This window comes from Ixodes scapularis, unplaced genomic scaffold (genome assembly GCF_016920785.2).
Source record: "Ixodes scapularis isolate PalLabHiFi unplaced genomic scaffold, ASM1692078v2 PGA_scaffold2__306_contigs__length_199485367, whole genome shotgun sequence".
Classification (NCBI taxonomy): domain Eukaryota; kingdom Metazoa; phylum Arthropoda; class Arachnida; order Ixodida; family Ixodidae; genus Ixodes; species Ixodes scapularis.
The window spans coordinates 124,974,980-124,993,163 of NW_024609857.1; the positions used below are offsets into that span (position 1 = coordinate 124,974,980).

Here is an 18,184-nt window from a genome sequence, read left to right on the forward strand (position 1 = left end):
TCCTGCTGTTCGACGTCAGCATAAGTGCAGGCCGTGTTCTTTGCTTTTGCACGCAGGAGCTGCTTTTTTATTTTTCGGAAATGGTTGAAGCGTTCATCGATGGCACGTTTTTCTCCTGCCCTTCATTGTTTTATCAACTGGTCACAATAAGCGCCGTCAAAGAGGGTTTGAGCTTCCACATCGCCTACTTTCTTCTACCTGGGAAGTCTCGAGAAGTATATGTGTCGGCCTTCACGAACTTCAAGACGGCGTTGGACGCTCTTCGTGCACCTCTGTCACTCAGCGTTGTCCGTACGGACTTTGAACTGGCCCTTATCCAGGCTTTTCTTTTCGTTTTTCCTGGAATCCGGCACCAGGGTTGCCATTTTCACTTCGCTCAAGCAATCTGGAGGAAAGTTCAAGAACTCGGACTTGCCAAGGCTTACCAGGAAGATTCTTCGGTAACGATGTTTGTACGCCAGACAATTGGTTTAACCTTTGTCCCGCCAGCGTTCGTACGTATTGCTTAGCGGGGTTTGAAGGCAACTGCACCACCAGCCCTTGGAGTCCCACAACTTATCCTGTACTTCGAGGATACTTGGCTCTTAGGAAACTACGACACCCAGCAGTGGAACCACCACCAAAACAGCGGAGCTCGGACAAACAACCTAAAGGACGCCTGGCACCGGTCAGTTCATTTTTCAGTATGGTATAAATTTGCTATCAAAAAATCGGAATGCTTATTTACCAGGAGTTGTAATCCTTGTGCTTTTTTATTTACAGAAAAATTAACAACACCATCGGGAAAGCGCACCCCAATGTCTACACTTTCGTGGAGCACATCAAGCGGGACGAGGCCACTAGCAGAGTCACCCTCCTCCAGGTATCCAACGGCGGCCAAGCCCGAAAGCGACAAAAGAAGTGGGAGATGAAGGACGAAGCCATCAGGAAGCTCGAGCAGCGTCTGTCCAATGAAGAGCTCAACATTCAAGAGTTCCTGAGGCTGGTGCAGCGATATTGCGGTATCTAAGTAGTGGACATTGCTTCAACAAAACTGTATACATTAACATGTTAATAAATCTTTCATAATTTGCAATATTGTCAAGCACTGAACTGACACAGGATCACGGAATAACAGTGTGCGTTGGTTTCAAAGAACATCGGAAATGATCAACGGGCGTCCGTATCGTTTCGTCGACACTCGTTTCATCGACACCATGTTTCGTAAAAAAACTAGCTTCGTCGCACGTGCATCACAAGAACCCATGTTAATCCAGGCGGACCACCCGTCCACGACGCTTCGCGGCGACAGGAAGCTAATCCGAGCTGTCGGTGTAACAAACTTTTGATGAAACGATATGTCGATGAAACGTCGCTCGATCAACTGATTGCCCCTGGATAGAGAGGCACACAAAAGTTACAAAATGGGGAAATTGGATACGGGGGCGCTGGCGCTCGGGGGAGGCAAGACGGGGAATTTGACAGCGGAGATTTTGACACTCGGGGGAAATGGCACGGGGCATTTGGGACGGGGGAACTGCCACCGGGGGAATCGTGCTACAACCGCCCTACGATGGCCGGTCTCGCTTAAACAAAGGATATTTTAGTTTGCTGAGTCAGAAAGGCGGAATCACGGTCGGACGTATCAAGACTTCTAGAGTGCCGTGCCGGAGAGCAATATATTTCATGAAGAAGTTGGCAAATTTAACAGCATTCCCGAAAGGTGGGGTCTTCGTCTCGGCGTATCGTATCAGATAGTCTGTCCACCACGATAATCCACCAGTTTCTCAATGTCGAAGTAGGGAAGGAACCAAGTTCATCTATACAAAACTGCTGGAACGGAGACACCGGCGATGCTATTGGCTGGAGGAGTCCCGCGGGATGTATGGGCGGTGTCTTTCGACGTTGGCACTCTCGGCAGGTTTGGGCGTAATGGCGGAAAAACTTCGGGAGCCTCGGCCTGTAGTACTTCTCGCGAATGCGTGCGAGCGTCCGACTGTCGCCGAGGTGTCCAGCAGTGGGATCGTCGTGGCAGGCCTCGAAGATTTCTTCACATAAATCCTCCGGCACAAACAGGAGCCACGCACACTGGCCAGCCACAAGGGTCTCCTTGCGGAGAGCCCAGTGACGAAGGCTGAAAGAATGTAGAGGGCGTACGGAAATCGGGGAACCGCGCCTCCTTGGCCTTTTAACTGGGCAATCAGCTCCCGAAGTTTCGAGTCGCATAGCTGCCGCGCTGCCATATCCTTCGCGTCCGTTGCCACGAAACAAAGTGTAATCTTAATAATATGTGTCCGTCCGGCCCGACACCACAGGAGCCTGTGACAGGCAGTCAGCGTCGTTGTGCTTGCGGTCTGACTTGTAGGTGGTCGTGATGACGAACTCTTGGAGCCGCAGGCTCCACCGCGCAAGTCGGCTCGTGGGGTCTTGAAGTTGGCAAGCCAACAAAGTGAGTGGCGGCGGTGACAACTCGGAACGGGCATCCATACAGGTGAAGTTTGAACTTAGTGATTGCCCAGACAACCCCAAGGCATTCCTCCTCTGTTGTCAAGTAGTTTCTTTCTGCTTTAGAGAGGGCCCGACTTGCATACGCGATAACTCTCCCGTCGCCATCCTGTACAAGTGCAAGTAGGGGCCTGTATGAAGTTCTGTGTGTCTGTGTGAATTTCTGTGTGAATCTCTGCGTCTGTGTGAATTTCTGTTTCGATATCCTTTTCGAAGTGGCCCGGTACCGGAGTTGACTGCAGACGTGGTTTTAGTTGGTTGAACGCACGCCGTTGTTCATAGTTCCACTCGAAGGCGACGGCATCTTTGGTGAGGTGAGTGAGCGCCGCTGCGAACCGAGAAAAGTGCTGGACAAATCGCCCGTAGTAGGCACACAGACAAAGAAACCTTCTGAAGGCCTTTTCTCTGGAGGGTATTGGAAAGTAAATGCAAAGTAAATGCAGAACGCTTCTGTTTGGTGGTTCTATTACATTTTCATTGTGAAGTTTTCTTTTCTTTTTCTAGTTTCTGAACTTATTTTGTTCGTGATCTCTATTTGTATAAATTTACACCATTTCTTTTGTCAAAGTTCTATACTAGTGACATACCTGAATGTACATTTTTTTGTTGTGTGTTCAGCATGCATTACTTTGCTGATGACCAACATTAATGACGTTATTAATGTGATGCGTGACGCTAGTGGTTTTACTATTTCAGCTGATTGCCCGTGTATAATCTAATCTTCACTCTGCTTTGTTGCCTTGTTGTTTTGTTGTCATTGATGGTGCGCTTTGCTTGGCTTGTGCGATCCTGTGATTGCGGCTTCCAGAGTGTGTATATTGCCACCCGCAGGGTCGATAAAGAAACGTTTGGTCACGGACTTCTTGAGGATTCGCGTTCATTCTCGCACCAGACGTAACTTTCCTCCTGCTTTCTTGTTCTCGAAAGTGCCAGTTCATCCTCGCCCCGAGCGCGCGACGCTCGAACTTTCTTTGCCGAACTTTCGAGATAGTGACGCAGGATGGATAAGCAGCTGCCCGCGACCTTGTCCAGTCAGTCTCGCTAGTGCTCTGTAGCGCCGCCGAAACGCCGCCCGCTTTTCTGCTGCCTCGATGCTATTTCGTTACTTATTTTGTTGGCACAAGTTCGCCCATTAAACCTTTATTTTCATTTCAATTTTCACCTTCTCGTCGCCTTAATTCGTGACAATATTTGTTCTGCTTTGTTGCCTTGTTGTCGTAGTTGACACTCTTATCTTATCTGCCACGGCTGAACTGTTGAGGGGCAGAGGCTCCGTTAGGCACTGCACTCCGTTTCAACCTACGATGGACCGCAGAGGACGCTGCGAACCGTTCCGGCCAATCCATTTCCGCGTCAGCGTCTCGTGACTTTCAAGATGGGCGCAGCATTGCACGGGGTGCATAGTCACGTGATGCATTCAAAGCGCTAGATTGACCGAGATGGTTCATAGCGTTCTTTGGGGGTCCATCGTAAGGTGAAACACAGTATAGTGTCTCTATCTCTGCCCCTCATGAGGAAAAATATCCGCAAGGCAAATGAAGAAAAAGAAAAAAAAAAAGCTACAGCGGTTGTTTTCTCGGGGTTGGGGCGAACGCCTTCGCTGCTTATGACGTGACCGAGAAACATCGTTCACCATAGACAATGGTGAACTGATGTCCTCACTTTGTCGTCTATCAAGTGTGGCGGGCGCTCCTGGTGGCCTGGAGTACACATCCTTTAGGCGCTGTAGATGCTCATCGAAGGTGCTAGAGAAAACGACAACGTCGTCGAGGTAGACCACGCATATCTGTCATTTTAGTCCCGCCAGCACGGTGTCCATGACGCTCTGGAACTTCGCTGGCGCCGTGCAAAGTCCGAACAGTATCACGTTAAAATGATAGCTAGAGTCCATCCCGAGTGATGAAAGCCATATTGTCTATGTCGCGCTCGTCTACCTCTATTTCACAGTAACCGCTCTTGGGGTCTCCAGACGAAAAATAACGAGTGCAGGGGGGTCTATCAAGCGTGTTTTGGATACGAGGGAGTGTCGAGACGTCTTTTTCGTAATCTTGTTTAGTCGCCTGTAGTCTACGCAATAGCGCAGGGTCCCGTCGTTCTTCTTGACCAGCATTACCGGGGCGGCCCTTGGCCTGTTTGAAGACTGGATGACGTCATGGTTGAGAATTCTTTTTATACCAGCTCCTGGATGGCTTCTCTCTCTCTCTTCAAAGAAAACCTGGTATGGCGGTTGAGGAACAGGGTGCACATCAACATCGGCGATAATCCGGTGCTTTGCGATTCTCGTCTGGAAAACTCCGGATGGCGCGGCGGAGCAGTCGTGGAATTCGTCAAGTAGCTCGATGAGTTCTTGTCACTGCTGCGCTCTAAAAAAAAAAGCTCCTGCGACTACTTTTCCGCACAACACTCGGAGAGCCAATCACTGCAAATTACGGAGGCAGCTAAGTTAGGACAATGCCGAAACATATGTTTAGACAAAAAAAACGCAGTCTAAGTTGTGACATTAAGCAATGCAGGCCTGACGGTTTGCATTGCTTAATGTCAGAACTCAGATTGCGTTTTTCGGTGTAAACATGTTTCGGCATCGTCATTCGATGAGCTGGCTACGTAAGTTGTGGTGATTGGCTCTCCAAGTTTTGTGCGAAAAAGTAAACGCCGGCTTTTTTTTTTTTTTTTTTTTTTTTTTTAGGTGGGGGATGACAGCTTCGGTTTGACGTCGAGCTCTCATGACACGCAGACGTTTCCTGGTCGCGTACGCGAGATGCTTCTGCTACCGCAAGTTCATCGGTTAGGTCGCAGAAGCTTTTGACGAGGGATATATTTGTTTTCTTGGTTAGTTGCTGTGGCTCGTTCCGGAAGTTCTTAACGAGAACCATTGTGCGGCCGTCTCGGAGCTTCGTGACACTCCTGGCAATGCCGATACCATTACCTACGAGCAAGGACATGCTGCCTTCTAGTTGCGCTTCTCCGCAAGTGGCCTCGTTGGTCCTGGCGAGTACAAGGACACTTGACCGAGGTGGCAACCTCACAAAATGATCGGAAATTACTCGGACCGCGGATGGCAATGGTCTTCGATCTTTTGGATGTTTAACGGGTTTTCGGAATGTTAGCCTACTTTCACCTAGGTCGATGATGGCACTGTATTCAAACAAAAAGTCCATTTCGAGAATGATGTCCCTCGAGCAGTCCTGCAGCAGATGAACTATGCTGGACAGGCTTCACCGTGTACCTCAACGCGTGCAGTGCACATTCCGGTTGGCGTTATCAGGTGACTTCCGGCGGTTATTATTGCCAGGCCGTCCCAACGAGTCATCACTCTCCGAAATCGACGAGAGAGCTTCCCACTCAAAACGGAATAATCAGCATCGATGTGAATGAGCGCCGTCGTGTCGTGGCCGTCGATTAAAACGTTGAGGCTGTTTGACACCTTTACGGATGCGCCGTTTTGTTGCGTGTCGTCGTTAGAGTAGGAGCTCTCCGGCGTTCTTGAAGGCTCTTTGCTTCGTCCGTCTTCGGCAACGCCACTTCCAGGCGTTGCTGCATACAGTTTTTGATGACGAGACAGGGAGGGCAGGCTGTCTCGGCGTTAGTGGCGAAGGGGTGAAGCAGGACGTCGCGGTGCTGGAGAGCGTGATCCTTGAGGCAAAGACGGCCCCGGGGATGGTTAACGTCGCAGATACTCTTCAATTTCACGTGGACGCCCGCTGTACCTTGGACGCCGGTCGTTCGGCCTGAATCCACGAATTTCAAGTTGGCGGTAGGAGCAGTGCCGGTAGATGTGGTGTGCCTCTCCGCAACGATAGCAAAAGGGGCGACGGTCTGCCGTGCTCCAAACACTGCACTCTTAGAAAAAAGGGTCAGTATAGTCCTCCCTAAAGGGAGGAACGCTCTTGACACATATGTTCCTTCAGAAAGGGAGAAACTTTCGTCCCTTAAGCAGGGGAGGAAAAGTTCCTCCGTCGACTGCATCTCATTATGGCGGCCACGAATCGAGCAAATCGAGCTCGGTAAGGCTTAACGAGAACACTAAGTCTATTGACCGAAGCGAGAGGAGCAGGAAATAAAAACGTAACACGAGCTTTCCGCGAACTGTATTTATTTCCGAAGTTTCTTTACCCCTGCAGGTAAAGAAACTTACGTTTCGAAAGCATGCAGTCACTCAGTCTTCTCATCGTCAGCACTGCGATGTTCAACGGAGACAACCGGCACTCAGTTCGCGCACTTTATGTCCTACCTTTGCTATTCCTCGAGCCACAATTCCTTCGTCAACCGTTGCGTCAACCGCACATCACGGAGGAGTGAAAATCATTCGCCCGCAAAACCAAAAGCCGCTCTCAAAAAAAAGCAAATCCGAAGCAACCTCTTGGCTTATCTCAGCACGGTAACACGAAATTATGGCGTAGCCGCGTAGCGTAAAAGGAGGTTAAATCGCTTGCCACCAGATGGCAGGGTCAAGCAGAGTAATCGCACGTAGCTAGGCTAGGTGGCGCTAGGTACCGCCCAATTCATGTTTTACAAAAAAATATTTTTATTTTCTTACGCCACAATTGCGTTTCCTTTCCTTCGGAATCTCTAACACATGCAGACACGTTGCGCATACTACAAACATCAGGTCAACATATATTGAACATGTACATACACAGGCATCGCACATACAAACATCAATACAACAGCACACTACCCCGATCACTCCTACCGAGCCCTGCGTTTCCGTCTTTTATAGTGGTCGTTTTGAACGTACGGAATTTTTCGGTGACTCCCTAAGCAAAAAAAAATATTCCGACCATGTTCATTTTTTTCCAGCAATGTCATACATCTGAGGCTATTTTTAATGGCTCAGGGGATGAATCTCTTATTAAAAAGAAGACGCTCGATCATAACATAATTATTTGAAAGCCAATAAATCGAGCCGCTCCAATGTGGTTCCAAGCCATGAGTTTGTTTTCCCGCATGGCCCTTCGTAGCCAGTATTTATATTGTAGTGTTCGTTTTTCTATTTGTGCTGTTCGCGCAAAGCTGCAATTGCCGTCTTGAATTAATCTCTGTAGAGCGGATATCCACTCAGCTGGAAGTGATGCTTCACGGGCACAGAAATCGCTTTTCGATCAACTTGAATGCAGTCAAAGCCGCGACTTGCGACAACTGTTAAGTGTACGGAGCTGCGCGGCTGCGCCGTTGCGAGCTCGAAAACTTCTAGCGCTCATCCCAGCGCGCCACTTATAAGGGCAGTTTCTACAGGAACCGTAATATATTTAAACAGTAAAATAAAGGATAACGTTTTTTGTTGTTTTTTTCGATTTTGCCTGTCTTTTTTTTTTTTATGCTAAACTTCCATTATAAATATACGTACTTTCCGTCATACTTTCGTAGTGTTGTCTTTTCCCCAGAGCGCAATCGCTCTCGGGGACCGACAGTCACATTGGCCACTGTACGATAGGAGCTTACCGTTCAGACCAGCGTTCCAACATGACTATCCACACGTCGATCGACTGCACCTAATCCCTCAAGTGGTTTTAAACTCTTTAATGTAAAGCGGAATGTCATCCTGCGACACCCCGGCCCCTCCGATAACGGCCCGACCAGCGGCATCAATGCCCGACAGTTTACGTCATCTCATCTTGTTGTTGTTACACCACTGATACGCGAACACACGGTCACATAGGCGATAATTCCAGTCTTCTGTTCACAACCCACAACACTGCCATCACAATGTCGCTGACACGAAGAAATACAGAACCACGTTGACGATGTTGCTGACACGCAGAAGAATCACGTTGAACGCCGGTTGGCACTCGGCACGGGACAACGAAACCGAACTCAGCACGGAAGGCACCCAGGCAGCCGGCAGGAAAACCTGCCTTCCTTGGACGCAGTTCCCGCGATTTCCATAACGTCGAAAACGTCGAAACAGTTCCTCGTGGTTTCGCTGCTGTAGTTCCGCGTGCGTCCCGCAAATTGGAGACGGCCGTCATACCCAGTGTATGTAGCGCTGCTGGCACTGCTCCGGAACTTCGCTGTTTCTAGCGGCTTCGTTAGCTCGTTTGATAAAATTAGTGGTAAAAACGTCAATGCAACCGAAATGTTCTGCACGTTTGGACTAGAAGACGGAATTACAGGCGGCCTTCGCTGCCGCTGAAGCTCAATCAACTCAACATTAATTTATTAAACAACGTGCGCGATGTGCTCTAAAAACGAAACCGAAAGAAGATGGGTCGGGAGGGCGAAAGCTTTCTCCGGTCTGCCTGGAGGAGGAAAACGTCTCGGAGAATAATAAGGACTTTAATTTTCCTTTCATCGGTCTGGGTTTGTTTATGTGTGTTTTGGTAAACAAAAAAAAAAAAAAAAAACTTTACAAAAAAAAAAAAAAAAAACACTTTTCTGGGGATCGAACCGATGACCACTTGGTCAGAAGCGCGATGTTCTACCCCTGCGCCAACTGAACAAGGAGGAACTCGCCCTCCTCCTTTCATCTGAACTGCCGTTCCTCCCTTCTCTGGGCAACTTGTCCGCAACAAGGAGGAACAGTCGCTTTTGCTACCTTTCTCCTCCCTTTTTTCTTAGAGTGTGGTCTTCCTCGTGCCACGTTGCTCTGGGCATGGAGAATACTGCGGCGCCGGTACCTTACGTCAGGGAGCTGACTGATATTGTCGTGTGGCGGGAGGTGCTCTCTTGGCGGCGGCGGCATAGGTCAGGGCCGGCTGTTTGCTAGCCACTGCGACGGGTATTTCTAGCAAGAGCACCCGGTGCACCTGCTCGCGAACAGCCTCCACGTTCGAAACGGCGGCTGGTCGTATTGGAGAAGGTAGCAACCGTATCAGTTCTTTCCGAACAGCATCCAAAATGACCTCCCGAAGGTTCTCAATGCCAACGCCGCCGAGGTTAGGGCGGAAAAAAATGGAAGGGATGAGATAGTAGCCACGGCGGCGAGTTTGTAATAATGACCCACCTGACCGACAGCGCTCGTTCAATGTTTGTTGTCGCAGCAAAAAATTCATCCACGGTCGTCGGGGAATTGCGAACGAGGCCGCCAAAAATCTCGTTCTTGACACCTCTCATCAGGACGCGCAGCTTCTTGTGTTCAATGGCCCCAGGATCGGCGCGAGCGCACAGGCGCAGCGCATCTTCAGTGAAGCTTGTCACGCTCTCGTTGAGACCTTGGTACCTTGTTTGAAGGATGCCCATGGCTCGTTGTCTTCGGCGTTAATTTGTGAAGGTCCACTTCAGCTCTCCCACGCAGGTCTACCACGTCGTAGGCGAAGCCTCGTGGCTCTCCAACCAGTACCTTGCCGTTACCTCCAGTGAGAAGTAAATATTCTAGAGGCATTGTTCTGCCGCCCATGCGTACTGGCGCGACACACGATCGTACTGCTGAAGCCAGTCTTCCACATTCTCGCAGATGTCGTCTTGGAATGATGTCGGCGTGAGAGGGGCGACAGGCAGGTAGACGACAGGTGACACTCTAGGAAAGGCTGAGGATTTCATCGCCGGCTTGGTTTTCTTTTTGTCTAGCTGTATTACAATATTACATCTTGAAGGAGGCAACTGGTTTACTAGAATACTCGGAACATTTTAACAGATCTCGCACTAATGCGTTTCTTTGGAGTTCACCTGGAGAATTGGTGGTTAAACGTTTTATCTACATTTCAAGCAGCGCTGTTAAGTTGGCCTTTTCTAATTTTGTTTATAAATCGATAGTTCTCTGAGACGTCAAAGACTGGAAAACCACTTGGTTGCGTTTGCCATAAAAAGGGTCCATAGTCCAGTGACAATCGTTGCAGATGATACCACAGCTTCGCTATCAAACCACCTTCACAGCGTGGACAAGAGACTTAATTTTGTTTTCTTCCTTTCTTTAAGGGAAGGGGGGGGGGGGGGGGGGGGGAGGACTGGGGAGGGGACATTGATGCATCGAAATTCTCAATTCTCAGTTTCTCGAATACATTCGAATTGACAAAAAATTCTACCCTTGTGTGTTTTTCGGAGTCTTTCGGATTTATCCGAAATAGGATAACGCTACTTATAGGGAATGCAAAAAAAAAAAACACTTGTCAAATTACAATTCAGTCATCAATCCACACGTAACGTTTGCTTGGTTCTGATAAACATTACAAAATTTAATTTATTTTTGCTCAGTGTGTCGGAACCTCAATTGTTCGTTTGCACCAGTCAACGTCATAAAGGGAAGATTTGCATTCACAACACTTTATTTAACATCCCGATCGTTTGGTAAGCAATCCACGTTCAATATGCATGTTATATACGAACAAAAAAAATCTACATTAAACAACAAACCAACGAAACCCAGCTTAAAATAGACGGGAGCCAGATGCAAAGCGAGACTTTGCAACCATTAAAAGATCCACTCGCATTGTCGTCTAGAGCCACAGAACGTTTTTCCAACTCGTTGTGTTATGTAGTTAACATACGCACTCACATTTGTTATGTGCAGTTAGGATAGAAAAATATCCAGCTCGCCTTGGTTCGGGACTCAAAACTCCAAGTGAGACGTGTTCTGAGATGACGAGCAAAAACTAAGAACATTGCCGCCAAACGTGTCATGTCCAAAAGGATCAACTGTCGAGCGAGTCGAGCACACACAGGCTGGATAAGACATTTCTAGTGCCTAGTAGGAGCGAAACTTCTTGGGCGTGCAAAACAGCGAGCATGTGACTCTGTCAATAGAAGACCAACACCTATTTTGGAAACTAAGCCGAACAAAATGGCTACCACCCACTGCCGGTGCGACAGCTTCGTCGACGGGGGACGTCAAAATAAATTTTGAGATATGTTGGCGGTAGACGTCGAAATAGTCACACTGCCTTGTATTATTCTATCCTCCGTTGAGGACATCCCTCAACGGGGGCGATACATGCATTGAAACTATGATATAAACTAAACAGTGAGCAAAATAACACGTCAATATGTTTTATGCTACAGTATTAACAAGTAAAGAAGATAGTAATGTATCACAAGTTTGCATAATAATATATTCCCATCATGAAATGAAATGTAAATAAAAATTAAGAACAGATTTTTTTACAACAACACGCTCAGGTCAAAACATAGTAATGTGTAGCAAGTGAGCACGTCAATGCAACATTCCAATCAAGACATGGAATAAACAATTAGTAAAATAAAACTTTAGGCTACCACTTCACAAGGTGAATAGAACAATACTACATAAAAAGCGGCGCCAATATGTTACGTTTCTCTTTTCTTTAATGTATGCTCAAAGCCGGAAAGCCATTGGTATTAATGTTGCTGGTTTGTTATCGGTTGCAGTGGCTTCTTGGGGGGGGGGGGGGGGGGGGGTCGGTCAAGGGACGGCCAACTCAACAGAGTGGCACTTGACGCTGAAAGTAGGAAGCAGCCACCCCTGCAGCCGGCACGCTGTTTCCGTGTTCCCCAGACAGAGTTGCCTGGCTTGCTCAACCTTTGTCGATTCCGACGAAGCTTGCCTTTAGCTCGAACCTGAGTTTGGAACAAATTTTTTAAGAGGGGAGTGAGGATACGGAAGCCTAGGTTGCCCACCAAATTAGACCATTTCAGCAAGTTAGGCCTCTATTTTCAACAAACTTCGCTCCACTCCACATGGGAACGTTAGTTATTATCTCAAACTCAAGCAAACGGCAAACCTCGCCAGGACCGACAAGCGCTCAGCAACGTAGGCAACCAAATCTTGAAGAAGAAAAAACAAAAAAAAAAAAAAGCATGCCAGCAACAGGGGCGATTGCTTTCCACTCTCAGCATCAACTTTTGCTCTGTTGAGTGGGCCCTCCCAAGCCCCACCCCCAGTAGTAGCTCCACCGGATAAAAAGCTAGCACGATAAATACCATGTTTTGTTCAGATCAAAGCTTATTACTCCTGATTTTCTTTCTCACCAAAGGGCTTCCATCTTCAACCCGTATAAAATCTTGTGCATGTTAAATTTAAAACGGCTTTGATAAATAGGTAGCATGTTCTTGACCTCCATGAACATGAAGGCCGTAAATGCCCTAGTGGGTGTGTTAACGTCAAGTTGCTCCGTTGTGCACACCCTGCTCATCTGCCAAACAGATTGTTCTCTGGCCGTCGTCAGGGACGCATCCTCTAGAGCCCTGCAATGCGAAGAGGTACCCTTACGCGTCATCTTTCTGAAATGCAGCGGGACTGGCTGTTGGATTTGCAGCTGCCGCTCAACCAGGGCCGGTCTTGGCGGCGACAGCAGGGTGCGGTGGGACCCTAAAGGTGTGAACTCGGGTGGCACCAGCTAAGGTATGCTGGGCTCCTGATTGTCTTTCTCCAGCTGAAGGAGCACTTGGCAGGTGGGGGACAGCTGCAGATCATTCTGCAATGAGTACCAGGTTGAGTGTAGCCTTGTTACTCAACTACCATTCGCAGGATCATGAATACAGTTGCTCTGAAACTTACATACAAAAAAACAGCCACTCCAAGGATAGAGTTTTAAATTTCTGTTTTTATTAGTTGAGTGCCGTTTTATGTTTTCTGTAGAAGTGTGTGGATATTACCTTCTTGACTGCAAACTGAATGTTTAAAGTTTAATAGCAATTCAACAACATATAGATAGTACATTTAATACGAATTGTCCAAAAATAGCTAAATAAAAAATGTCCGGAAACCTTTGATACAAAACATGCCTATTAAAATGACTATATATTATCTGAGAAACGTTTCACTGGCTGCATTAAGAAAAGGAAGGCCCTTATAAGACACATTAAGTGTAACATGGCAAGCAAGGCAATGAATAGTCTCTTAAATATTGCTTGAGGTTTTCTGTTCCATCACTGCCCTATGAAACTGGCGGTTCAACTATAGTCACAACCAGAAAGGGCTGACTTGCAATAGCGTGCAAAATGTTGATAACATCAAGCCAACCGAAACTCTCCGACACGAGCCATTTGTCCTGGCACACTGGAGCAAAGTAATGACGTTTGGTGGATGTGTGCCAGTGAAACTTTGTTAAGCTTCTCTGTTTTGCACTCATGTGAAGTGGAGAAGCTTGACGCTATGAACCAGCTAATCTACTAATGCCGGTGGATACATCTGTGTAAATGACTTCGTATTAGATTTTTACGAGATGTTTTGTTGCTGCTTTAGTGTTTTCCAGAATATTTCACTCTCCTCTTCACAGACAACAGGTCTGGGTTCTTTAAAAGGGGGAAAGGGGGATGATTGCATCAGGTCTACAGTGCCTGTAGTGCTTCCTCGAATCGTTTTCTTTAGTGGCCTACACCACCCGCGCATTGAAAGTGGTTCCGAGGCTGGAGGGAATAAATTACGTCATAAGAGCTGGCGTGTCATGCTACCAGACACTGCGATTCTGACGGTCCGTTGTAGGAGTCTTGAAGTAAGGAACGAGCCTAATGTATGCACCACTGTTATAACAGCGTCCCAGCTTGTCGCTGTAAAAGCTTCCATGTACTGCAAAACTAAGATTGAGCTACAGCAGAACTGCTGTATCTGCATCCGCTAATGTGCCACCACCAGGGTCGTGACAGGCAACAGCCTGACCCTTTTACGACGTCACCAGGCAGGAATTAACGGACCCCATCGGAAGAGACAATGAATACGCTTCTCACAGGCGTTTTGCATGTACTAGTCAGGACTGTTAAGTCCCATTGCAGTGTCTGGGCCAGGATGAGTAGAAGCTTGGTGACTCCAATACGGGCAAATATTGGTAGAGAGGTCAGCCTTGTCTTGTGTAGTCGAAACGTTCTCAGCGCAACATGATTAAATTGTCGAAGCTGTCTTTTCACTTAGGGAGGGAGATGCAATCGCCTAGTGGGACCACTTGGTTTGCTTAAGAAGGCCAACGTTCGCTTTCCCTGCGCATTTTGGTTGCAAACCAAGCTTGTTTAAGTACTTTCTTGAGAGGCGGCAGAATCTCGTGTAATGCGTTACCTTGGAGATGAGTTACGATTGTAGGAGTTGTCAGGCACCTTTCTCGCCTGCATTACCCATGTGATAAATGACGCGCCTGAGAAGCTGGATGCCTCGTATTCATGTCTTTGTGACAATTTCCAGTCATCGGGACTGGCTAATGTTACATTCGAGGTAGACTTCCAGCACCTTAGTCTCCCTCTCCTTGTGCATGGGCTTGTCATCGAAAGTGAGATGAAGCATTTTATGCTGGTTGCCTTTCCCAACGATTACATACTTAGTGCTCTCAGCTGACGGACTGAGTCTGACACTCGTTAGATGTCATTATATAGCTTCCACTCATCGGGGAGCATACCTGGGACTCACATCCAAATGCTCCAGGCAAGGATCTTGTCTCTAGCCCCCTGCAGGGTTTTGCATAGCGCGATTGCGTGGATGCCCTATATGTGGGGTGATCTTAATTGATTTTAATGACCTGTCCATCTGTATCGGTCCTGAAGTGGGTTTCATGACCGAGCGTGCTGAGGCATCGCGGACCGAATTACTTAGGACGTGCTTGCAGGTCTAAGACCCTTGTATTTCAGTCCTGGAAAATTTTATACTCTTGATGTCGCTTCCAACTGAAGCAGCAGATATTATTATTTTTCAATGGCTCTCGACGGTGCTCACGGCTTTTGCCGCTCCCTAGTTCTTTTGCATTGCTTCGCATGTCCGAGATTACTAATCGTGCACTACCTAAGGAATAATTCACTACTCAAAAAGTAAAAAATAAAGTAATGATTAGTCCAATGAATGCATAAAGCAGCAAATCGCACTTCCTTCTGCATTTGATTCTCGACCCAACCAAAACGTACTTTTTGAGCAACAGGTATTGCTATATATGTGTATTTAGTACAGACAATTTTGCCCAATAGAGAAACTAGCATGCACTCGCTGAACATTTCTTTTTCTCTAAGAGTTATAGTTTTGTAAACACAGGAGTGCAGGCACATTCTGTGCCTGCACTCCTGTACAAGTGGCAGTCAGTAACTGCGGAACTTATCGGATCTGAGAATATTGGAACACCACGCGCTCGCCCTGTCTGTAACTACAGAAGGTACAACACAGATATATCGGGACTTACACAAGTGTCTATATAAGGGTTATCCTTGTCCTCGGGACACCCATCTGGGCCTGGAATAGGAATGTAAGCTTTCATAAGGAGCACTACAAATTAAAAGTCACAGCTTAAAAATTAAGCCTTCAAAATATTTAATTAGTGTGATTGCACAGCGTACTCAAGATAAATAAACACACATATACTTGCCACATAAGTTATGCACTGAGGTATTTGAACTAAAGATATGCTCACGCTTCAGGAACAAATGTTTCGAATAATAATCCCCAGTCCTGCAGCTTTTTACAATATCAACATGTACAGCTACTACGGCACACGCAAGCTCCTTGGCTTGGCAGTAATACAGCACCAACAAAATTGTCCCGCTATAAGGTAAAGCATTGTCAATATACACTCTAGGCTAACCTCCTATTGTGCAGGATGTACAGGGTGCTGCCGAAGTGACTAACACATTATACACGACTTGCAAAATAATAATTCCAAAAGTACATAGCAGAAATTGGGCACGCGAATGTAGTTTCGCTGAAGTTTTGTATATATATTTTTACAGCTCAATTTTGAAAAAGTTAAATATTAAAAAATAAAGCAAAATCGGAGGCCGTGTATATCCAATGTCCTATACAAGCCTGTTTGTGTTCTCCATGCTGGTTTATCAGCTCGCTATCGGGTGGCTTGCGGAACGCAGACACGCCAAAAACCAAGAGCAGAGGCTGGCGATGAGCAAGATAATCATAACAATTAATACATTTAACTAAATATCTGAACACTGATCCCCCCAAAGAAAGCTCGCAAAGCAATGTGCAGACGACGAACATCTTGTAGAGAAGATAGGAAATGCGTGGCCACCGTTTTCGCTTGATTTTCAATATTTTACCCCTTCCATTTTTGGAGCTGAAAATAATAGATATAAAACTTCTCGCGAAATGATGTTCGCCTGCCCTATTTCAGGTATGTATGTTTGAAATTTTCATTTTGCAAGGCGCATCAAATATGTTAGTCCTTACAGCAGCAGCCTGTACTTACAACCAACTTGTTTTCTTGCTGCCACTTTAGTTTGGCTAAGGAGCACTAGGGGTTTCAGCAAAGGGCCTCGAAAAGCAGAATGTTATCTGTAACGAAACTTACCTATGGGCGTCTGTGCTAAGAATGCCCCACTTGTGTCTGTGGCCCTAGAGCTCAACTCGAGTGCTACCACAGGATCTTTTTGTGGCGGCCATTTGATGATTTTTTTTTAGTTAAAAGGAAGTATGAGCTTGTGACACTGACACAATATATTAAAATGTATTTGTAGTATAATACTACAGTATGCATAGTATACTTTGTGGCGGATCTGGGGCTTGTGGAAGCCGACCAAGTTCCAAAATGTCCAGCTTGACTGCCGGACCTCGTTCCGACCAGCCCCGCTTCGGCCAGCACAATACCTGACCCCCGACAATACCTGGCTCGTATCGCCTGCCACGCCTTTTCGCACTATTCTGCACTGCACTCTGCACCCAAGAAATCAAATATTTACCAGATAAGGCATTCTCAAGAAAAGCTCTTGGCCCTAACGAAAGGAAGAAGTCTTTCCTTAGCTCAAGTCACCTTAATCAAAGTAATAAGCATCTTACTATTTTTTCGACCTACATGATTTCACTGGGTCAGTTATTCGTTTTGTATATTTTAGAGCGCAGCTCTTAGGCACCCGTTTCCGGCTTGAGCGGCGTCGGCGTCGGCGTCGCCGTCGCCGTTGGCGTAATTGCGCGGTGCGTAATGGGACGTTTTTCATGATGACATCACACGTGACGTCACGTGTGACGTCACGAGGGTCACCAGTACCGTCACAGATGACGTCACACATGACGTCAAGTGTGACGTCACAAGGGTCACCGCGCGTTGCCTTATGCGTAAATTCCCCCCCTAAATTTTGGGAAAAAATTTCCCCGCTAAATTTAGCGGAAAAGTTTCCCTGCGAAGTTTAGCGGGAAAATTTCCCGGCTAAATTTAGCAGACAAATTTCTTGCTAAATTGAGCGGTAAATTTCCCCCTAAATGGGAGGCCAGCAGGAGAGGAGGAGGTGAGGGTGCGGATGAGGAGGAGGGGCATACCCTCCTCTTCGTACCTTCCCCTCCTCCTCCTCAAGAGCGTAGCTCTTGAGGAGGGGGAGGGGATTGTAAACAGGGGATTGTAAACGTCTTTAGTTTTAAGTTTGGTTCAGAAGCAATAAATTATGTTTAGAATGTACTCAATGTTTCTATCTGTAAGGTAGCTCATGTGCTTTATACACATGCATAAGTTTTTCGTAGACTCTTCAAGGTACCGCACATTTATTAGCTTGAACTTGAACAATGCCCACACTTGTGCCCTTAGGTTCATGAGTAAAAATGCATGTCAGTTTTCCATCTATACAGGTACTATTCCCTATGCACAATCATTCGTGGCACGTTACAGCATGGCATACATTAAATAACAAAAACGTAGCGGCTTACTGCAAAGGGCAAGTTCTCATGAAACGTACTGTAAATACTACTACGGTTGACCTCGCGTGCACTAGCACTTCGTGTTTTTTTTTACATTTTATGCTTGTGATAAAAATCTGATGAGCATGTTGACTTTCAATAAAACTCAGAAATTAGTATTCCACCAGGATTGCGTTTTTCATGCTAGCGCGTGGTAAAACTTCTCGGTAACTGCAGGTATCAAGTGAAAGCGATTTAACAATTACG

The 18,184-nt window shown here is 46.8% G+C and overlaps 1 protein-coding gene across 1 annotated transcript in view; it reads left to right on the top strand.

Annotated features, from left to right (window-relative positions):
- The window catches only part of LOC120838834 (5'-nucleotidase-like), a gene marked incomplete at its 3' end in the record, with an annotated part of 54,889 nt that extends 53,164 nt beyond the window's left edge, over positions 1-1,725 (top strand). Inside the window, exon 4 of the mRNA XM_042291288.1 lies at positions 1,703-1,725. Within this exon, the coding sequence (XP_042147222.1) occupies positions 1,703-1,725 (23 nt within the window). The remainder of the gene's footprint in view (positions 1-1,702) is intronic.
- Between the last annotated feature and the right edge of the window lie 16,459 nt (positions 1,726-18,184).